This window comes from Rhinichthys klamathensis, unplaced genomic scaffold, assembly GCF_029890125.1.
Source record: "Rhinichthys klamathensis goyatoka isolate OS25496 unplaced genomic scaffold, OSU_Roscu_1.1 h1tg000771l_1, whole genome shotgun sequence".
NCBI classification, from domain to species: domain Eukaryota; kingdom Metazoa; phylum Chordata; class Actinopteri; order Cypriniformes; family Leuciscidae; genus Rhinichthys; species Rhinichthys klamathensis.
Genome location: NW_026607171.1, coordinates 202,654 through 227,148, shown reverse-complemented (window position 1 = coordinate 227,148; position 24,495 = coordinate 202,654). Strand labels below are relative to the sequence as shown.

Here is a 24,495-nt window from a genome sequence, read left to right as displayed (position 1 = left end):
CTGTTGTTTCAACTAGAAAACGCATGTTGATACAATTGCACATACACCATATATTGTCAAGTTGACAAAAAAATTTAAGGCAGCGGGGTAACAAAGTTTTTTAAGTTGACTCAACAAATTGTTTTTTACAGTGTACATACTAATTATCTACCCACAAGGCTGGCATGAGAACAACTGTCTGTTCAAAAGGATCAAGGGAAGAATAAGTAGTCTGAACCACAATCATGTACCTGATCCTTTCCTTTTTTTGATGGAGAGCAAAGGCTTAGTCTTTCTTCCCTCGACAGAATAGCGAGTGGTAAGACGGTGTGGTGTGTCTGACATTCACACCGCGAGCGCTGGAGGACGGGACTCTCAATTGTCATGTTATGATTAGTGACATTTGAGACCTGGTAGATTTCAATAGAGGAAAGGTCAAAGTGTCAGACAGTCCAGTTTCCTGTGACATCACCTCTCAAGTGATAATGAGAGCCGGATAGTTCGGTATGACACTGCATCATGTTCAATTCGAAACTACTGAATACTGATCCACATGGGATCCCTCTGATGCATAAAAACAGCGCCTGCTTTGCCAGCAGGGCACATGATTGTGATAACCCACATGTTTTACTTAAACAAAAACCCATCCAGGTGTTTTGGATTATATAGTATGGCTGTCATCCTTAGGGGTTCAGTACCCACAGGTGTGCAAGACGGTTTAAAAACAGATGAACGCACTTTTGCAGGGTTAGACACAGACGCAGCTGATGCATGGCGACAACACAGTCGGCTTTCATGATTGCTAGTTCTTTGACGTAGGCTCGGTGTGTCACGGCCTTAACACCCATTGAAACTTTCAATTGCACAAAATGTTCTTTGGATTATTAAAATGTTCTTCACACTAAAATAAAATTGTTTTTTTTTAAGAACTGTTCACCGGAAAATGTTCTTTGGGGAATCCAAAAGGTTTCTACTTTGGCAACACTGCAAAACCCCCTTTTAACTTTATTTTTAAGATTGCATATGGACAAAAACTTCTTCAAAAGAGTGTTCCACAGAAGAAAGTCAGTCATGCAAGTTTAGAGCTACATGAGGGTGAGTAAATGACAGGTTTATGACATACTTTTTGGATGAACTATCCCTTTAATTCTTTAAATATCAAGAAAACACATTACCGTGGCATCCCTCAGTAAGCCACAAGCCATTTCATTGGCCCTAAAGGAGAGATAGATGGCCCTTATTTCTGTGTGGGAGTGAGATGGGGGTTTGATAGGGCTGAGGTTTGCACCGAACTCCACCTGCGCTGATGATGAGGTGAGGGTTGAGTTACCATGACCAGCTTACGCAGACTTCCTCTAAACGCTTTTAGATCTGACAGATTTAAAGCTGAGGACGGACACACCTCATTCATCTGACCATTCACGCACACAGACACGCCATATCTTTACATATAGAAGAGAAAGAAATGTTTATTTTATTTACAGCTTGTGGAAAAATAGGAACGTCTGAGTGCGAGGCGCAGGAGGTTATCTTCAGGCCAGCGTTAAGGGAAAGCACATGTTTGGCCTCACTTTAGAGGCTAATGTCAGTTGGATTGAATGGCTGGGAAAATTCAAGCTGATTCCAGCACCATCCAGCCAATGGCAGAGCAGCAAGACATTAATAACCTGCCATGCAATACTTTTAATGCCCCATCAAATTTTATTAAGCACAGTAGCCATCAAACGCAAAATAGATGCTTTTTTTCAGTGGGTTACATGCTGTATAAAATATTATAAAATGTTTTTAAGTCTATTTTTACTGGTGGAGCCCCAACCCTGAGGTCATTCCGGAGCTTTATTTCCAGAAACAGCCAGGAGAGCACATCACCACGGAGACGACTGCCCTGATGATCCTCACAGCTTCAAAGAGCTCAGTCCCACACATACAAAACCACAGAGGCGCAGACATATGAAAGGCGTCTGTGTGGATGTGTGCGTGTCTGCTTAGGTCAGTATTGCCGCGTTTCTGTGTGTGTGAAATCCTATCAATGTCACAAAGGTCACGCTCGCTCAAGATAACCCGGAGAGATTGGTGTGAGGTGCCAGGGTTTTTTCTTCTCTTTATTTTGTGATTAGGTGTCACAAGGATTTCTTTGGTGTCACAATGAGGCCTTTCATGTCGTGGGCACCTCAAGGTTTAATAGGCGATTCACTACATTCAGCATGAAATGTAAAGAAAGAAACCGGCCGGCGCACAATACTCACCAAGACCACAATGGCATGCACACCAACTTATTTTTTAAAGCGAGAGGAATTCTATCCTTTTTGTTGTAAAATGTTTGTGTAATTCCCACAGGAAATCTGGGATCGAATGGCCGCGCACAATGAACACAGAGGCGTCCATTTAGCGTGTCACTCAGCTTGTGGTAAAGCTTATTCGGGTGAGTTATGTTTAAGGGGAACTTTTAAAGGTTAAAGTCATCGGCCAGGATCAGTAAAACGAATGGAACGACCTAACGAAAAAGAGTCTGTCAAAACAGTGCCTCGCCACAGTTCAACAAATATGTTACCATGTTTACAGTGACCATGACAACAGATCTGCGAATATACGTGTTCGGTGATCATGCTTATTTTGTGATTCACGCTTGCCCTGAAGTCCCTTTTTCCACTGTGGGTCTAAAAATATTCCCTGTGCGTTTGAAACAAACTGTGCATTTAAGAGGATCCACAGGCTGACTGACAGCATTTCTATATATGAGGTCATGCACTACTCATTCAACACTCCCTGATTTAAGCACAACTCAAAATGTTTCATAATAGTATCATTTTAAGGCCTGGAGTGAGGAGGAATCTGATTGGCTGTTGACCCAGGTGTAGCGTAAACTTTACTAAATAACAACTAGGGCTGTTTCTTTATTTTATTTTTATGTATGTAACTTTTACTTATGTATGTAGCCCTTACTTAGTTAAATCAGCATATTTGCAAAATTTAAAACTCAATGCAAATCTGCAATAATGCTAAAACATTCACCATATAAAGAAAGCAAATGACTTTACCTTTGTTAAATGTTTTAACTATAAATAGTTATAAATAAATTTAACAAAAACAAATGTATTTCATCATCATATAATGATAAATGGTCTATTGGAATTGTGTGTATCATGTATATGTGAGGTGCATCTCCAGTCCATCCCAATCAGATCTGAAGGTTTCGATCAATTTAAAAAAACAAAAACAAATAAATCACATGAAACAAAATGAATAACTGCATTAACAACATTTTTAAAATTACACTGTTAAACTTAACTACTTTGACAGCCCTGATAACAATAAATATTTCCTTGCGAATGGTCGCCCTCTACATCCGTCCTTCAATCATGCTCTTTTCAGTAGCAGAGCGTTTGTCTTCAGTAAAATAGACAACATTTAAACGTATGCGGCCAAGAGGGCAACATACATAAAAGAGAGTCTGCAAAGAGATCTGAGAGCAGGGCTCTTTAGCAGAGACAGTTTTATAACCTGATTCACTCAGCAAAATACAGCGCCATAAAAGAAGCTCTCTGTCCATGCAACGTCATGGCACCATGACAGGCCGTGTTAATCACCGCCGTTATATGCACATCCAGCAGACAATCTGCAGCCACAACTGAAGCCTGCGCTGCATAGCTCAATCAGCCAGAGCCCAGCAGACCAGAGCCTGTAAACCGCTCTCATTCCCAGAAAAATCTGCTGAGGGAAGGGGGTAATATCTTCTCTCGTCGTAGCTGCAATGGTCTAGGTCTGGTTCTGATCAGAGATAAATGTCTTGTTGAGTGGACTGTGCTGTGCTAGACTGGTCTTGGGGCCTGTATGAGGTCAGTATGGATCATTTTGTTAATAGAGGCCTGATGTTGGTAAATTACAGTGTCAAAAGTATAACTCTAAATGGTCACACCGCGTGCACTCTAAGTACTTGCATGCTGCCCAGTGTTTTTCTGTACAGGCCATCACCAAACATCACCAATGGTCTTTCTAGGTACATACAATTAGTTGGGTATACATGACTACGCAAATACTCTTGTGGCTCTGTGCGATATTGATTTGCAGCAGAAAACAGGATGCAAAGTTGCAATTTGAATTTTAATTGTAGGAAGGAAGTAGAAATAATATCAATTCAAATAATTAAAAAATACATATAACAATTTTCTAACGAAGAAACAGATTGAATGCTGGCTTGTTTGAAAGTTTTGAAGACGGACAGACAGACAGACAGACAGACAGACAGACAGACAGACAGACAGACAGACAGACAGACAGACAGACAGACAGACAGACAGACAGACAGACAGATAGATAGATAGATAGATAGATAGATAGATCTGTATGTAGAAAATGTAGTATACCCTGGCCTTAAGTCTTTTGCCTTGTTAGTCAAAACTGTAGATCAGTAGATAAACTGAACAAATAGATAGGACAGAATGATTAATGCTGACTGTGAATTTCAAAGAGTCAGCTTTAAAAGACAGGCCGCCAACTATCATGTGTCTACACCACCAGATAACCTTCGACTCAGCTTTCATGGGGCGTTTGATTCGCTGTGGCCCCCTCAGTGGCTAGGGTGAGAAGGAGCACAACATGAAGAGAGGAAAAGTCCCTGTGATGGTGCTGATAGTCACACTCCCGGTGTGTAGTTTCCTCCATCTGTGAGAAACAGTCTGCGCTGCTTGCTCAGCGGGAAAAGACACACACACACAAACAAACACACACACTAGGCGAAGCCGTCATTCTGGCCTGAGATTCCTATCACTTTGACTCACATTTGCGTTTATTTGTCCACATCAGACAATGCAAACGGTGCACTGCATTATTTATTTACACTACTAATGGAAGAAAAGTCCTAAATTACCAGGTGCTGACATCAATCCAAAAACCGAGTATATACAGTATAACATCATAGAGAATATAAACCTAACAATAGGCTTCTCCAAGTCATGTGAGAGTTCGGCTCCCGCTAAGATCCCGCTGATGTGCTGAAACCTCCTACTTGTGCCAATGAGAGAAGTGTCAGACACAATTAGACACCTTGCTCCGCACACCGCGTGGACCAACGCGCTACTTGTCTCATCTCATTTACTAAGATTTTGTTCAACAGTTCTTTCATCTGCTTCCACAGACCATCTATTTCAATTGGAAACGAACGCACTCAGACATAACCAAACAGAATTTAGTAAGAAATAGTGCTCAGTTAAGAGCTAAACAAGGCAGGCACGATTATGGTCTCAGTCACTGAACCAAAACTCTAGAGAGATTGCAACTTTTGGGCTAGCTACAAAATGTTGCTGTGTTAAACAGCCAGTAAGTGGTATTTTATAACTATGCAAACTAATCCAAATTGTCAAGTAAACTGATTCACTTGGCCTGTCAACTTACAGCAGTTTTTTTCTGTGAATTATTATTATTTTTTTTTATTTTTTTTACACCATATTGGTAGCCTACTATACCTGTCATGATTATTGATTAATCGTATGATCATGTTTATTTCATCTAATCACAATAATTTGAGATAACCGCAATAATTGTGCAGTTTAAATTTCATTTACATATTGCCATTCGAATAATGGAGATTTAAGCACTTAAAGAAATGCCATCAACTATGGTAGGGAGAATATAATCTGGCAGGGAGTGAAGAATAAAGAGTATAAAAAATACTGTTAGAAAGTACACAAAGATAGTCAAAGGTTTGTATACGAAATTAAGGCTTGTGCTTCATCATACATTTTACATATATCACTAGATTTTAATATATTATACAAAATTCATGACTGTGACAGGCCTAGTCAGCACCAAAATAAAAACCCCTTATGACCCCTGAAAAAAAATATTTTTCAACTATCTAAGCAATTCAAGCTTTAAGAACCACCTTTATGAGTGATTTTGCCTATTCAAGCCTTTCATCTAATGGCTTTGAATGATCTTTTTTAAATTTTATATTACAGAATTATCTTTTTATATACATTTTTTTTTTAATAATGTTTGTTATTTCTCAGAAAATATTTATATATGTAGTTATGTATATGATTTTATAATATATATATATATATATATATATATATATATATAACATAATACATATTCATGTTAAACCATTCACAACAATTTACTGATGTATCCTTTCTCATTTAAGTGCACAGTTAGCTGAGAAAATCAATAGCTCAAGACCACACGCCCTTTAATCAAATCTGGTTTTCTTAAGTGCTATTTATACCTAATTTTTGCGGCAGGCCACAGGTTGCTCATCTGATGGGCCCTGGGAGAGCACAACATATGATTCAAATACCAGCACAGATACTAGAGCTTTCACATATCTTCTCTGAAAACACCGTCCTCACGCCCTGTAAAAACGCCCCTGGGCTTAACGAAAGAATGTGCCCGAGCAGTTTCTCTCTCTCTCCGCAAGAATGGGAGTATTTTTTGGCAAACACACCAATTCAATTAGCACCTGAAAGAAAGTGGGCTCCTCAGTGTAATTATATCATCGGTCTAATTGGAGAATTCTGGGAAGCCTACTGATGAATGTCGCTTTCTTCAACTCCGGCCTGCTCTCTGTGCTGCAGTTCATTTCCACTGGTTTGTTTTGAACACAGAAAACCACAGAGGTTGTTGCTGTGATTACACATTTGATTTGGAATTAAAATGACTCAGGGTGTTGGCTTGAACTTGATGTGCTACAGGCCCATCAATATTGGTGTGGACAACATTTCCAGGTACCATTCAGTTAGTTTTCCCCACCCTGACGGGCACTCTTTTCATTAAAAGCCACCATTTTATACATTCATTTGATCAATTACTGTATATTCAAATTTGATTTTCTTCTAAAAGAATAGAAATGTAATTTGAACTGATTCCTATTGTTTTTTACTTAAATGTTAATAATTACCCGTTCTACCAAAATACCATATTTACTACAGTAATTTCAACTACACTCAAACAGTGGTACCTCGGTCTCAGCTACCAATGGCATTAAGAAAAGAAATAAAAAATACACTGTAAAAAACAACAAAAAATGTTTCAGTTGTAAATAAAGATTATTGGAGTATGTTTTACAAGAAAATACTATTTCAGTTTTTACTGTGAAATGTCACATTTAATTTATTGTCTTACTTGCTGATTCATTGTAATTGTTTGTGAAATTTACTAGCAATTTCTGGTTGAAATATATTTTTCTGCACCAAAATCTTTTCTGTCTGCATATTATAATATATTTATAAATATAGATAGATGGATACATAGATATATTTATTTTATGTTAGTAAATCTGTTACTTGGGCTGAAATATGATATTGTCTAGAGGTATATATATACATATTTGTTTTGCCCTTAGTGAATCCTGAACAGTAAACTTATTTATCCTTGACACAGCAAATCTCTGTGCCATCAAGGGTTATTTGAGTGCAGCCGCAACCCAACAGAGCTGAATAATGACCTAAATGACTGAACACAAACACACTCGGAATAAAACGAACAAAAACACTATTTTACAATCTGACCAAATGTGCAATTGCAAGATTTGGAGAGAACATTCAGAGGAGCAAATCTGAGCAAATCCAATTTTTTTTTCTTCTGTGAATCATAATTTACCAGATGTTCAAGAACGAAAAAAACTTGTAGGTGACTTTGATCTTTGCAGCAGGACTTATTTCTAAAGCGTGAGAGTCTGTGAAATGGCCTGAGTGATTACCCTTGGCTATCTTTTCAAACACTTATCAAACACTTTTATTTGAGAGATAAAACATCCTAAATGCATCATAAACATCTCAGAGTGGTGATTAGCTCAGGCTGGAACCCCATTGGCTGGAGGTGCTAATGGACTGAAGTCAAGAGAGCGTTGGAAGCCATAGCCATGTGGTTGTGACCTTTCTGGCTTTGACATCAAACTGCGTGCCATGAGGTCAGTATAAACCTTTTTATTTGGCCGCACAATCGCAATTTTCTTTGTCTCAGTGAGAAAACCAGAAACAATTAAACCCACTGAACTCCTACACCGGCTTCAACAATTCTGCCTTAATTGAACGTAATTCTGCACCACAACAAAAGGGCTGTGAACAATGAGACGACGAATGTAACATTCTCATTTTGCCTTTCAATGCGACGCGATAACATTATGAACTGCCATTTTGTACAAATTATCACATTTCAGCATCATTAAATAATGTTCACACCCCGAGTACAAAACCCAGCGTCCAGGATGTCAGATTAAAAGGGTGAAAATGTGGCAGGACGTGCTGTTCCAGATAAGCACGACCGCATCGGGGTCTGTCTTCAAAAGCACGTCTTCATCCTGCGCGCACCAAATGAAATTAGTGTTTCTGTCTGGGCGAGAGCGGAGTTTCACAATAAAATCGCACGGTGCTACACAATCATCTGAAAAGCATCTGGACTGAGATAGGCTCCGCCGTACCGGCTCCATATGGCGAATTCAATGGCCACCATGAGATATCGCACCCGGGCAGGGAGTGGGGAGATAGGCAAAATAGTCAAACGCAGAAAAGAGAAAATACAAAGTCATTATAAGACATAAGGGATGAGACAGAGGCAAACGGAGATTCATTCCCCCAGTGGGAAAGCTAAAAGTGTCTGCGTGCTCGTATCCTAACACCCATATAACACATATTCCTTGCTTTCAAAGGCTGGTATGCATATTGGGATTATTCCTACAAGGGACTTGCCGACAAAAGATATTATCAGTTCGACAGGGTCGCCAGAGGGGATGGAAATGACATCAGAGTTAAGGCGGACAATAAAAAGGGGTGAGAACTCGGTTGAGCCCAGGCTACAGCCCAGCGTAAGCCATTTCATCCCCACCGTATCTGATATCAGCCCTTAAGACAGAGTCTATGGACGTGGCAGACAACTGGCGACGGAGGAAGAGAAGGGAGAGGGGAGAAGCTAAGGGGGCCCATGCATCCCGTAACCTTCTCACTTTCACACCGGACCTCTCCTAGCAAACTTCAGGTGTCCCGTAGAGCATTAGAATTATACAAAGGCTAATATGAAAACATAACTTATGTAACACTCTCTGCTGGCAGGGGCCAGCGCCGGGCCAACAATTAAATGTTGTAAATTTGACGGAAGTGGCTGTTCTCCCCACTTATGAAATGTTGTGACATGCTTTTAAGGGTGATCGATCGTTAAGGGAACTTGCCATGCAAATCGCCTGAACCAAAAGTGAACTTGAGAATGAACATGTTCTGCATTTATTCAGGCCACCCCAAGTTACTCTACTACGCTAATCTGCCCGAGATTCTCAACCCATCAAAACCTTATTGGTTTCCCCAGATCTGCAGAGCCCATACTGATGTTTCAATTGGTGGGTTCTAGAAACCACTCCCCTCGATTGCTTTGCTCCGTGCCCCAGTTTTTTAATAGTAAACAGGGACATTATAACATGTAGTAGCTTGCTGTAAATTATGGTAGCAAATTATAAAGAATCAAATTGACAAAAATAAAACTAATTATTAAAAATGATAGTCAAAAGTCAAATTAGTGTGTATTTTATGATATAATAGAATGCATGTAAAATAACTCAATTATATTTATGTGAATTTAAAGGGTAAAAAGGGAATTAAAAAAAAGGGAATAAAAACCCTTACTTTCTGACACAAGATAAGGAAAATCTGTGACTGGCAATAGCACTTGAACATCCCTTGTGCATTGCGTGTCTGGACCTGACCAGCTGAACTGCCACATCCATCCACATCACATGCACAACAATAGTCACAAGATACTGAGACTTACTTTTTAAACCAAATTCTCATCTGGTCAACAAAACAACTAAATCTGTCTGAGTTTAATGTTAATATTTTAAGTTTTAAAAAATTGTTTCCAAAATGAAAAAAAATAATCATAATACAATATGAATCAGTTAATGAAAGGCTGGGTTGATGGTATCATACATTTGATCACACTTGTATTACATTTTAAAATCTATAAACAATACTTGACACATAAAACCCCTCATCACAAACCTACTCAAATCTACAATATAAAATCTTGTTTCTTTGTAAAAATTCTATGTAAAAAAATAAAAATAATTACATTTACCATGAGTAATTATACTGTAATAATTAAAATAGTAAATTGCTGAAAATTACTGCGTGCAGGTTTGAGAACATTAAGGTGATGATTTGAATGATTGTCTTTGTGTCTTTTCAGGGAAGCAGAAATGCCCAGAGGGCCATAGGTACAGCCATAAAAATGGTTTATTTGTTTCCTGAGCACATTTAGTGCTTATGTTTCCATCGGAAGCCTTTATGGCATCGCAATAATATTTATGTCGAAGACAGATGGTTTCCTTTGAGTTACAATGGGATCGTATTTCAGTACATGCCTAGTGGTTGCACAAAATTTCTCCTGAAAAATGTATCGAGTTTTTTTTGGAATATGATTTTCTAATGAAGCCTGTGAATCAAGAGTTATTAATTTAATGGATAAATGACTTTGGAACATAGATTTTTTAGTTCATTGTATATCAGGAAAATTCATTTAAAAAATTGCTTTTGGAAAACATAGAAAATGTAGATTTATCAGAAATTATAATCATCTTTCAAAGCAAAAATTAAAGCTAGACACATTTTACAGAAACACAGAAAAACAATGTTGTTTTAAACGCTGAAAAAAAAAAAATGTTCATAAATATGCCTCATGTAAAAAATAATCCATGAAAATATGTATCATGTAATCATTGTATGTATCATTATTAAAAGTTTTATTTTTACTTATGTAGCCATAAAAACAGCTATTCAAATTTTTAATAAATAGCACAACAGCTCTAAACCCAACAAAAGCTCCCATCCTAATCCTAAAAAGAAAAGATTTATCTTTGCATTTACTCATGTTTTTAATCACATTTAGGATTATTCTCCCTGCTTCATGCTTCAAAATGTTGGCAAAAAAAAAAAAAAGCAGCAAGCTGAAAGACAAAGAAAAGGTTCTTTTTGATCGCTGACCACATCCTTATTCCTTGTATATATTCCAGACCAGTACATACTGAAACAGGAATGTAATGTTACTTATTCAGCCTATTAAAATGTGACACTTCCAGTTTTCACCTGTCCCAGTTTCAGTGTTTTGCTTTACGTCAATTCCTATTGTGATCACAGAGTGATCAAATTGGGAGGGCCAATAATGATTAGTTTCAGTAACTAGTGCTTCAAAGTGATTCAAAGAGAACCTGAGGGGAAGATACATTAATTTCCTGCAGACTCCCTGCCCCTGAATGGTCGCGCGGCTGCTTTGAAACAGGATGATACTGGTTAGTGGCTCATTGTCTATTAGACAAAGTAGGGCTGTTCACCCATTAGCACCTCTTTGTAGTGACTGCTCAAGGTGTGACACACAACTTGTCACTGGAGCAGCATGAGCATGCCTGCAGTTTCACTGAATCACATGGGAGTTCAAAGGATTCAAAACAAAGGCGTACGTCCATATGCATATTCAAAATGGCATTTCATTACAAATCAAATGACAAGCAGTACAGCAAGTATAATTAAAAAAGTCACGCGTTTGGTCAACTGGGCAAACGGCAACGGCAAATAGGAAGTGCTTGATTGACTAGCGGCTGACACTTTGTCCTGCTTCTTTGTGATGACCTGTTACTCCAGCTGCCCTCTCATCCCCTGCAATGTTTGCTGCCCCACGCACGCGATCCCACTCCCGGCTGCCAGCAGTGCGCTTGTCCGCCTTGCCGCTTCGCTGCACCCTCTCATCGCATTACTTCTGCTATTCTAACTTTTCCATCAATTATGCACAAGAATAACTGAGGCCTGGCCGCAGCAGATACATAAAAGAGGAGTGGATGCCTCTATGACTCCACCGTCTGCCAGCATGTTCCCCCTACCAGTGATACTAGTGCCAGAGCACCAGCGTACAGACGACATGGTTGTGCTGCCATCGCACGAGTCTGGTTTATTATGTCTGTGCTTCTGTGGAGTAAATCAAATGTGTACATTTAAGGTTGTTTTGTATAACTCGAATGTTTTAGGAATACATTACTAGTTTGGAATGGGATCGACACACTGAAACGGCTAGAAATCAATAAACAGTTCATTCTTTTGGATCGACTGACTGCAAGATATAAATTAAACAGAGTTTGGAAGGAAATCAGTTGCAACATATTAAAAAAGGCATAAAAGTGAAGAAGAAAAAAAGGCAACCAAAAATGGGAACCTACACTCCCAAATCTGCAGCTGTTCCGTTCAAAACACAAAATGGAAGCAAGTTTGAAAATGGCCGCGTATACACTCCTATATCTGCAAGACAAATACTAGACTATTCATACGGACAAAAAATGAAGGGCAACTAACTCATAGATGATGACAAACGTGACAAAAGTGTAATTTAATGATTAAAACAGACAGAAAATTATATTTAATGAGATCTAAGTGAAAATAAGATGTTAATTTGCATAGTCATCCACACTGATATAGCAAAATGACCTTAAGATTCCAATGATGGCCACATTGACCTCATTTTCTCAACATTGCGTGTGAACGTTTGTTGGCCAGACTTGACTCTGAGATCGCAAACAGCGTTTAATGTTTTATGGGTCCCAATGCTCGGAGAGTACTCAAATTTGTGACATGGAAATGCTTTACAACTTACCACATACTGATAATCTACTATAAACGGTTCCGCAATCTCAAACCAAGAATGTGACTGGAACATCTAGATCCCAAAAAGGTTTTTTTGACCTTTAATTTTTTTTGGTTTTATTTTTCATTAAAAGAGGGACACATTTCTAAATATGAACTGATGAATGTGCGACATACAAAAACATCAGCCAAAAGATATTTGTAAACAATTAACAGCCTGATTAAAGCATCTCCTGCATAATTTATTATTGGGTTTATCCAGAAAGAAACTATTTAAAAAAAAAGAAGAAAATCAACTGCTGCATTATCCTTAGAGGTTTTCCTTCATCATTTATTTTCGTTCAGAAAAGTTTGGTAAATTGAAACCGTCACATTGTATTTATTTTTCTCTACAATATTTAATTAACAATCTGATGATTTTGTTGGAGCACTACCATAGCTATGATTGCAATATGTTCACAATAATGTAGCCAAAGCAGCTTAATGACAAACAGTGAATTTGAAAAGATTTATGTCCTTCACCACAGTACAAAAATATCCTTTTTTTCCCCACAAATCCAATTTTTCCATGCTTTGAAAAGGTGAAATATTTTATAGAAGGCAGCTTCAAATAATCCTTGTACTGTAGGTTCCTTCTGGATGAGAAAGAAAGATTAAAGGTATTCTTCATCCAAAAGTCCCTCATTTGTGCAGGTGAAAGCAGTTTTAAGGTTACAGACCAAGTTCAAATCTCTGAGACACGTTTTTCAAGCTAGGAAGCGTTCTCTCTCATCCTATCTCTCTGTTTCTTGTTCTTTCTTGTTTTCCTTTCATGCTAACTTCTGCTAAGTCAGTCCATTTTTATTAGCTTAGCCTGTCGAACAAATGCTTCCTTCATTATTTCTCATTGCGATTAAATGTGCCGTAATGAAGGGCACAAAGAGCAAACCGCTCTGCACTTCGCTGCGAAAGAATGCGCAAAGTAGTCATTACCGCATGCTACATTTTCCTCCAATTCTTATCAAGGGGGCTTAGTAAACTTTAGGGTCCTTTCAGGAGCTTTATCAGGTCATTAAGGTCTGAAGCTGATTAATATGAATGGTTGTTGAGGTCGTGGCTCTCCGAGGGAGACATAGAAGGGTGAAGGGGTTCAGAGGAAGTGTTTTGTATCTTTACACAATGGGCCGATGACCTCCTAAGCCCTTTAGTGCCTCTCTGTTAATACCTTCAGCCAGGCCTTCAAAGACCCCAGCAAAGACATTTCACCACTCACAGTTTAAAAGCTCACAGAGTATGAGGAGCTTACCTCTAGCAAACAAGAGAGACTCGAAATGCATCAGTTATCATCAAAAAGTTCAGAGAGGATGAGCAATCGCTGTGATGACTCAAGCGTGAATTCGTAATAAAAAAGAAAGAACGGTTAACTTTAATTTAAAAAGAGGCACTCCCTGAATTCTCTCAGAGACGCAATCATGACAGTTTATTAGCGTAACGCAAGAGCTGAGCGCAGAAGGAAGGGGGCCAGGCACCTCTCGGTGTGTTAGGGGTCATCAAACAGCAGGATGTTCTAGTTACCCTGCAGGAGAACTTTCTCTCTGCTGGAGTGAGTCTTCCGATAGCCCAACTCTTTTGAGAGCACCAGCACACTGCTTCACAGCCCTGGAGGGTTAATCGGGATGGGGCGCGATTGTGGGATTCAAACCAAGAGGCCTGCGGTTCCCATCTGTAACTCTTTCCATTCTTTACTCGCTCTATGTTTCCTTCTACAAGCCCTGCTGTATGCACTTCCTGCATGTAAGAGCCTAAATACTTGAAACTCTGGCAAAGATCCACTAAGACAGGAACAATGGCACCCTTTCACGTGAGCTGAGAGAAGACCGAGGTCTTCAGACCAGTCAATATTTGGACATGATTTTTTCACCCCCCCCATTTAAAATCCAAGCGGAACCAAGCAGCAGGAGGCTAGAAGTGCCAGCAAGGGAAAAGGAGGGTAAACACGCAGAACAATACAAACTGAACCCCACACAATACCACCGAACAGCTATCACAATATCAACTGGCCACAAACCACAAACCATGGGCTTTGTTTTTTAAAGTGGGGATTAAAATTGAGCCGGTACAAAAAGGAAACCATTTGAGGTCATATTACGCAAGCTAGAGTTAAGAGGTGAAAAAGAGACGGCTTTACATGAGATCCATGACATTTCCCATTTCTGTAGTGAAGAAATTAGCAGAGAAAGACAACCTAGAAGTGTTTAAGTGTGAAATGTTACAAAAAACCCAAGTCTAAAGAGGCAGAGCATACTACTCACTACACCACCTGACTGAGAAGGCTTCAAAAACTGTAGGAAATGTGCCACATCTGTTATTGAGAGATTTGAGAGGCATTATCAGTGATTAAAACGGGACTCCGTCAGAATGCTGAAATCCCTCTCCCCAGCTGTTAGGTCCATTCGACAGACCTCTTTGATGGACAGCGGTATCGGCTTCCATGGCACCACATACACAAACAGCCAGAAGATTAAGGTAGGAATTCAATACTGATTCCTGACTGATCCTGACTATCAACAACAAATAAACAGGTTTCGGTTTCAACACAAGACCTATTTTAGTTTAAAATTCCAGGAACTAGCACCAAAAAAAAAAATTTGACAAATGAATATATTTGTAATGTAGATCGCTTATCTGGATTACAAGAACACTACTTTCTCAGACACGCAGGATAGGGAAGGAAACAATAAGCTCTCTATCTCATGCCAATCCAGTAATGCCTGCGAACAAACACGTCTTGAACTTAGAAATGACTAATCTGAGAACGAGCTGGGAAACTTCAGAGGAAATCTGCCAACTTGAATTGCATTTGTAATTGCAAACGGCGTGGACCGCATTGGAGGGGAAAGAAAGAGCCCCCGAAACCCAGTGAAGCTTGTAAGACCACCATATGTAGAGCAAGACAGAGGCTTACATATGAATGGGTGCGCTGCAAATCTCAGGCCAAAAACTAAAGGAGCCATTCCCCCCTAAATCCTCTAAAGAATCTCTATAGACTCCGCCGTACTCACTCGTGTGAAAATACTAGCAATCATTCAGTATGTTCGCCGCTGCTTTAAAGTGCAACTCCTACGCTTGCAAAATAACGAGAGACAAGCCTTAATAGATAAGCCTCCCAGAACGCTTAAAGGGAAAAAAAATTATAAACAGTTGTGTTTCTTATTATTATAGAATCTCATTGCCATTAAGCTACTAAGAACATCTATTAAAGCTATAATGTAGGCAATCTATAAACGAATTAATATTTCATGGCATAGCTATCTAAGTCTTTGAGTTGGACTCTTGTACAGCTGTCTCTAATGTTCGTAATTTAGGGATGTTAATGAGTGACATTAAGAGGGGAAGATGAGGCTATTTAAAACAACACAATGAAATGATCAAGCATCTTAAAACCTGTTAAAGAATTGGTCTTTCGAGGGTCCGATAGATTAAATCAATGTTTAAATGAAGAAGTCCAGCATCAGGCCGATGTGCAGACTCATTCTGATCAGGAGGTAACTTGTTTTGGGGGTTATGAGTGACATTTAAGGCCCAGAGGTCTTGCCAGAGAGTGCAGCTACATTATACAGCCCAGCCAGATTTGAATTAGGCCATTGGGTGAGTACATGAATGTGAATGAGAGATACTCATTTGAACTAACTCATTTATTTGCTAGAGGGGCCTCATTTTGCCCGGACAAAACATAGGCAGGGAGCCTCCAACACAGACACACATATATTCACAATCACACAAACACACACTGCTGCCAGGCTATAGAAACAGGGCTCGCCCTCAAATTCACCCTGACCAGAGCTCAATACTGTCCGATGATGGTTAACCGCAGCCTTGTGCTGTTATCACTGAACGTGTGACCCCTGCATGCGCTTCTCTCTCATGAGCATGCACCCAACTGGGCATCAGCCACTCCTGAAATGTCTCTCAGGGTTTGACCCATTGTGTAAAGCCAGCATGGGGCTGGGGTGCAGGGCAGAGAGAAAGCCCCATGGCAACTGAAGAGAGACAACCGAGAATGGGGATGAGCTGGAATCACAGCACTTTCAGGCAACTCAAGACTTGCGGCAAAGAGAAGGGCACAGCGAGCCTGATGTAATTTCAATATAAATATATTTAAATCTGTTAAGCAAATTATTCCTCACATGAATACTAATATATTAAGAGATGAATTATTCAAATTAAACTACCCAAACTATTAACAGTCATCAAACCAACTTATTCAATCTCACATTCAGTCAGAATAGTACTCCTGATGCTATTTTTCATTAACACCCTTCATTGCACATGAAGGTTATTGTTGAAAACCATTACTAGCTCATTTTCAGCCACACATTTTGTAAATGCCTCAAAAGAAATACGAAATGATAGAATTGTGCCCTTTTAGAATTATGATAACAAGCAAAATCACATTTCAAAGAGGTAAATTGGATTTTAAAGAACAACTGACCAATGAGGCATGATATTTATTTCTAATGATGTTTCTAGAGGGCAATGTCTAGGACAAGCTAGTGGTACAGCAAAATAACTTTTTCCTTTGGAAGAGCTTGCCTGTCAATCTCCCAAAAGCAGAAAGAAACCCCTCTCATATAAATCCTGTCCAAAATTATCACAGAATGGGGTAAAATTACACACAAAAATAAAGATATATATAGGCCTATATATATATAGCCTATATACTGTAGGCTATATATATAGATATATAGCTACACACACACACACACACACACACCATTTTCACTAGTTAGTAGTCTAAAGGCTACTAGAGAACACTTTTGATAACTAGCTAACTAAACATCACTTAAATCGAACAACGTAAATAATTTTTAAACTATTCGCGGCTCGTTTACTTTTGGCAATTCCTAGCGCCGTTTTTTTTTTGTCGCGCTTGTAACTTCATAGAATTTTGCCAAATTAGCTAGGCTACTGTAAAATAACGCTGTCAGTGCCTATCGCGCGCGAGATGTTTTTTAAGAAGTTTTGCGGATACAATATGTGTTTGTTGTGACTGCTCATCATTCTTGAAACTTATTCAAGCGTTCCTGGTGGGTCGACGAGCCTGTTCAGTTCGCAGCCGCAGTAGGCTATACTTCGTTCGGTATTGCGCACTATGGCGTTTCTAATGACAAGTGAAACTGCGTTTTATTATATTTAGCCTACTGTACAATTAACTAACTCACCTTGGGTTTGTTCGGTTCCAGTAGACTGCGAAGCGATCCGCCACAATCTTAGACGCCGGATCCAGGCCCGACACAGACATAAACAAGCTGATAAACGCAAAATAAAACATCTCCTCCACCTGCGGCATTTCTGAAAGTTTCAATCGCAGCCTCCTTCGATAGGCTACAGCGTTCCGGTGGTGACGAACTGCGCGACCCGTCAGTTTTCCTTGAATATCCCACGCGCGGAATGTGTTCTTTTTAAATTATGTTTCTTTAATTGTAATGACAGATTTATACGACCGTAGTGCAAGGAATGTCAGAGCCTTCAAAGAGTCACAGTTACATGTACATTTTTAGAAGAAACAGAAAGAAGCCGGTTAATTCGCTCGCTGTCTGTCAATAGTCCAGTCTGATAATGCGTTCATCTCAGGCACATCCTTTCTTGCGATTTATCGAGTTAGTTTTCCACGAGGAAAGAAAGCAATTAGACAAATTTCAGGTCCTTTGAGTGTTCACTTCCCATCCCAAAGTGCGGGTTGTCACTGTAGTTAGTTGGAGTGAATGAAAACAACAGCGTATGTCCACTGGCACCTCATCTTCCAACAAGTGAATGAAGACCCGAGCTCTGTTTGTATAGTCAAACCTTGACGTTTACCAACTGAATTTGTATAGATGCTGCCCTGAAGCGCTGTCTTCAGATTAGGAAACCAAACTACTTCCTGGACGAAATTCACAAAGGTTTTAGCGCATTCAAGATTCAGTGGTAGGATATAGTCCACAACAGGGATCTTCCAGGCAGCTGAGTTGGTCAGGGTGCATGAGCCATGCTGTCACAGAAAGAGAGAGAGAGAGCGACGGTACAGTTCCAGCGCTCTCTCCCTCTTTCTCATTGGTTTGCATTTTGAATGATGGGCGTCTCGGTTACAAAAACGACATCCCGCCCCCAAAGGTGGAATTCTGTTTTTTTACGGCGGTGTACCTAATTCTCAAGGATATATTCACTGGGTAATATCACTTGAAAGAGTTTCCTTTTTTTCTTTCCCCTTTTTTTTGGCAGATGGTAGCCTCCTCTGACAATAATATATATATATAAAAAAAAAAAAAAAAAAAAAAAAAAAATTACTAGCCTACGTTGTTAGGCTACGAACAACCAGTTCATGTTTTCAAGAGCCTTCCAAAACCAATAACTAAACATCCACGATAATATATCAAAATAGTTAGGCTATGTTTTTTTGTAAAAAAAATATTTCGTTAAAATAGCCTACTTCATAGCCTACAGCCGTCATGCGAAGAGTGATGCAGTCCCAACTCAAAGAAACTGACTGAAAATATTGTCTTGCTGTTCTGGCCATATATAATTCAGTAGCCTACCGATTTTGACAGATTCACTGAAGTAGCTAATTTCGGTAATTCCTTGTAGGATTTGAGCGATTCATTAAAATAACCTGCTCAAGAGTCATAATTCGTGAATCGGACACCATAGGCCTACGGTTGTTTTTTATTGAATCAGCATAAAGACGAATAGGTTATTACTATAGGCTACACGTTCATTTTTAACTTCATCCTGTTAAATAAGGACAGCATGCTCGGGTAAATCTCTTTCTCTAAATTTTCTTTTGTCGTGGGGCTGTAGGCCTATTAAGCTTTGCAGGAAATGTTGCCTGAAAATACTTGTGAGTAAATAAATGTATCTCGTGTAATAAATGTATCCCTTTAATAAGTAGCTAGGTCTAATCAAACTTTTAAACATGTTTGTTTTTGTTTGTTATTTTCGGTTTCATATGTAGGCTAATTTATAAAAATAAAGTCAAATGAATAGGCTGCTATTTATTGCTAAATTAGCCAATACCTCACGAGAAATGTTGAAATGAACGCACGCATCTGATCATACGCCGCAATGTAGGCTAGACCTAATGTTCAAAAAGTGTGTTTATTTATGTGGGTGCTTTGTGTGTTTTGCTTTTTGATATATTCAGGCACATTTTCTCAAAACCACAACAGTTCCCACTCGCTCTCATCTCAAGTAAATACATGGTTCAGTTGAACAGTTGACATTGCCCGCTCCCTCAGTAGACCTTAAAGCCCTAATACGCCCCATAGTGGAGCGACTGAAAACCGCCCAAGAGAACACGTGGGCATGCGTTCAGCGTGTCAAGGCTGCAGGATGGTCTATTGTGTTACTTCACACCAGCCCCCAGCTTTCTTTCTCCATTTCATGTCTGCAGATACCTAGAATAAACTGCAGTGATGCAAAGAATACCACCGCATTATCAATTAAAATGTTTTATTTCATTTCTCATGTGTGATCTCAGTGTTTTTGACTTCGGCTTAGGCGTTATGTAGGCCTAGGCCTACTATTAAAATAGAGCATCGACATCCAGCTACAATCTCATCAATGCATTGTCCTGCTCATCTTCCTGTTTACATACATGGTTGTTTGGTTTCATTCTTTGTGCAATAAAATATGTTTTCATCAAGCTGAAAATGTTTACTCTCTTCCCCAAAGCCTCATTCCAATAGTGTGGAATAAACCAAAACTACATTAGCCTATATAATATTGTTAAGTCCAAAGTCCCTTACTAGATTTCACAAACACTGATCATCTTATTTGAGGTGATTTATGATCCTCAAAGCAAGTTTCTTTTATCAATTTGACTCTTTTACATCATGATGGATGAGCACAATAACATGTTTACGTTTCTTTAATGGAGTGTATGTAAAACTCTTTGACAAAGCGATGAAATCTGACAATTTCCCTATAAAAATTGCTGGGTTGTTTCAACCCATGATTGGGCCAAATATAGACAAACAAACTAAACGTTGGTTTACATTTTTAAATTAAATAATAATAATAAAAATTAAACTCAACGTTTGGGTTTGACGCAAACATGGGTTGAAACAACCCATCATTTTTTAGAGTGCAGTTTTTTCTTTGTTAAAATAATCCTTTCCTCCTCTCACCCCTTCCCATATTCCCATCATATCAATGTCTCTCTCCTCATCCTACAATCTGCTGAACAAAATCCAGAAAGAATAAATGTTTATATCTTCTACAGTCACGCTGTTTATTTCTCTATTTTTAAGAGCCTGTCTTGAGCAGTTGAAACTGTAACTGACTCCAGCGGGACTGTCTAATCAATAGTCTTTCATACAGAACAGTAACATATAGCATACAGCAGGCCCAAAAAGTTTCTGAGCACTTAAGTCAGAATTAAAACCGTATCAATTTCATTGCATTAAATAATAAAAATAATAAAAATGTATATCCAGGTAGCATAAGCAAACAAATGAACCAACTACTAACTTAGTCTGTATGTTATTTTAAATATGACTTTTAACCAACTGATCCCAAAGTGCATGTATGAACTATAGACATTCTCCTAAGAAACTTAACCGGAAAGTCACCAAATAGAGTACTTTTTATTATTTTTGAGAAATATATCTATTGTTTTATCATTAGATATGTTTTATAAACGTGAAACCTCACTAACTTTTTTTTGTAAAATGTTGTGCTTGTAAAAGATGTTTACATATAGGCCACAAGAGAAAAAAATAGCTGAATTTATAAAAATGACCCCCTTCAAATGTTTACCCTTGAATCTTAATACTGTGTGTCGTACCTGGATTATCCACGACTGTTGTATTGTTTTGTGATGTTTGTTCTTGAGTCCCTCCCTTGTTTGTCCTAAGCAGTTAAACTGCCCAATGTACTTCAGAAAAATCCTTCAGATCCTGCAAATTCTTCAGTTTTCCAGCATCTTTTGCATATTTGAACTCTTTCCAGCAGAGACTGTATTATTTTGAGATCCATCTTTTCACACTGAGGACAATTGAGGGACTCAAACACAACTATTAAAAAAAAGTAAATCACTGATGCTCCAAACGGCAACACGATGCATTATGAGCGGGGGGGGTGAAAACTTTTTGAATTTGAAGATCAAGGTAAATTGTACTTAATTTGACTACAAGGGAAAAATGTATCTACTGTTGCGTATAAATGAAGAAAAAAAAAGTTTAAATAAAATAAAGAATATTTGGACATCTTCATCCTGTTCAAAAGTTTTCACCAGAATCAGATAACGACACGCAGTATTAAAAACCAAAGGGTATGTAAACTTTTGAACAGGGTCATTTTTATAAATTCAGCTATTTTTTTGTCTTGTGGACTATGTGTAAACATCTTTTGGTTTCACTTCATTTGGATGGTCCCTTTAACACATTCAGTTGACTATAAGTAACGTTGCACCTACATCTCTTTAACTCTCACTAGAGTGTTAGTAGAGTATTTGTAGACTGGTAGGGTTCGGGATAGAATAAGTTGACATGTAGTTGCAAAGTTACTTATAGTCAGTAGAGTGTCTATTGAGGGACCATCACAATAAAGAGTTGGCAGATATTAAGCAGACAGTCTACTAATATTCTAATGAGAGGTAGTTGACATGTAGTTGCAAAGTTACTTATAGTCAACAGAATGTTCAAAAGGGACCATCAAAATAAAGTGTTACCCATCTTTTATATAAAATATCTTATTCAGGACAGTACTAAATAAAAAATAATAATATGCGTTTTGTATGATCCCTCTTATTTTGTCAAAATAATTTACATTTTGCAGATTTTGCAAGGTGTACTGTATGTAAACATATTTTGAGCACAACTGTATGCAAAGACATTCATGAGTGTGGCTTAAGTATGCACTTATTATATAGGGCAGCTGCACAAAAGCGTTGCACACATTGGCCCCAAATTGTTATTTACGAAATTCAAGAGAATAATTAAAACGTTTTTCATATAATAATCAAATACTCGAAATAATCACTAATAATGAAACTTAGAATTTTAGCAGTTTTTGTACGAGAAATAAAATGGTCTTTCTAATTCAAGAGAGTGAAAGTACAAATATTGATTGAATTAATAATAAATGTTTAATAGATTAACCATTATAAGTTTAGTAGCACTTGTGTGGTATATTGAAAATGGTGACCTAAAATAAAAGATGAACTGTATCATCCAATTATTCCAAAACAAGAAGAAAAAAAATATTATTTTTATCCGCACACTCAGTATATAATGAGACGATTAATGAGAGGTTATTTTCAGATTCATGGAAATAATTCTGCAACGGCTGGGGTGAGACCATGTCTCGAGGTGCGTCTGAATGTTGTTTAAAGTCACGATTTATTTGAGTAACGTGCAAATGTGGTGAACCATCTGACCTCTCTTATCTCTACATGACCTGCGGTTCACACACATCACGCTTCTAATACCCTCCAACAGGACGGACGGCGCTCAGCACATGTTTCCCACTGACAGGCATGTCCTTGCTCCAAGGTACCAAATCCTAGTGACCTACAGAACCTTCCCTGTTCAAGCTCAACGTATGAAATGAGCACTGCTGACATCGGAATGCCAACTATTCCAAAACGGGAAGTTCTCACCGTAGTTTTACATTACTGTGGAGACTGACCGCATGTCTCTGATCACAGGCGTGACAGACATAGGAGGAGAAGAGGAAGCTTCTCGCTGCTGCGGAACACTCACCGGATAGAACCGGATCAGAACAAGACCCGGATTCATTCACTCAGCTGCAATCAGCTCACTTATCAGTTTCAGCTGACTACGTTCGTGTAATCTTTTTCCCCGAACAAATTTTCAGATGACAGTCTAACAGATAAAGAAGTGCATGTCAGGAGGTATTATAGGAATTTCTTTCAGCATATACTACATAAGTCCTCAGGGATTTTCTGATGTAGAGTAGAGTAGACCAGGCAGAAAAGAAATACAATTTGATGTAACTCCGGGCAACTCTATAAACCCAACAAAGAAGCAATACCTAAAATGAATATACAAGAATTTTTTTTAATTATTTTAAATACATTTTATATATTTTTGGGTTATGGCCAATAACTGATAGATTACATAAACATAAAAACATAAAAATTCTACAAAATCTTGTAAAAATAAACACTAAAAACTATATTCTACAAGTGAATTTAGACATCACAACATTCATGAAATGCACACACACACACACACACACACAAATGCACACCGTCAATTTGCCAAGACATGTTCCTGGATCAACATATTTTTTTGATCCTGGAACTTTTTTGTCCGAAAATTTTCTCCTAACCCTATCCCCTTACACCTAACCCTGACCATAACTTATCCCTAAAATCAGAGGGAAATGATAGGTAAATAACACGGATGTAGAAGCTTAACCCTGGTTGTAACCTAAATTTAACATAAACTGTAAACTTGTCCCTCAAATCTTATTGGTTGATTGGAATGTTGTTCCATGATAAACAAAGATATTGATCCAGGAACATGTTGTACTTGGTGAAATCATGTTCACATAGATATGGTGATGACCTTTGAGATCTATATATTGAGGTTTAAATAGTCTATTCCCATTAAAACAGCTGTGTTTGAACCTTACCCCATGAAAAAGCACTTGACACACTCATTCTGCACTCTTTGATGGGAACGTGTTTCTGATAAAAAAAAAGCTACTTGTTGAGGACAGGTCTTCATGGGACAAAGGAAGTCCAATCTGAGGACACATGGAAGCATTAGCAGATGTAGCGCCGATCTAAGACCTTGTGTGTGAGAGAGAAAAAGAGAGACAACAAGCTCCTTATCAAATCAAACCAGCAGGGATTTCTTTAATGCAGACAGAGATCTGCACATTACAGTGTCTGTGCTTGAACAAGTGGGAATACACA

General features: G+C 38.5%; 1 protein-coding gene across 1 annotated transcript in view; it reads right to left on the bottom strand.

Moving 5' to 3' along the window:
* efna5a (ephrin-A5a) overlaps nt 1-18,638 on the bottom strand; it is a 43,771-nt gene extending 25,133 nt beyond the window's left edge. Inside the window, exon 1 of the mRNA XM_056243041.1 lies at nt 17,792-18,638. Coding sequence (XP_056099016.1) covers nt 17,792-17,919 — 128 coding nt within the window. The 5' untranslated portion in view covers nt 17,920-18,638. The remainder of the gene's footprint in view (nt 1-17,791) is intronic.
* Between the last annotated feature and the right edge of the window lie 5,857 nt (nt 18,639-24,495).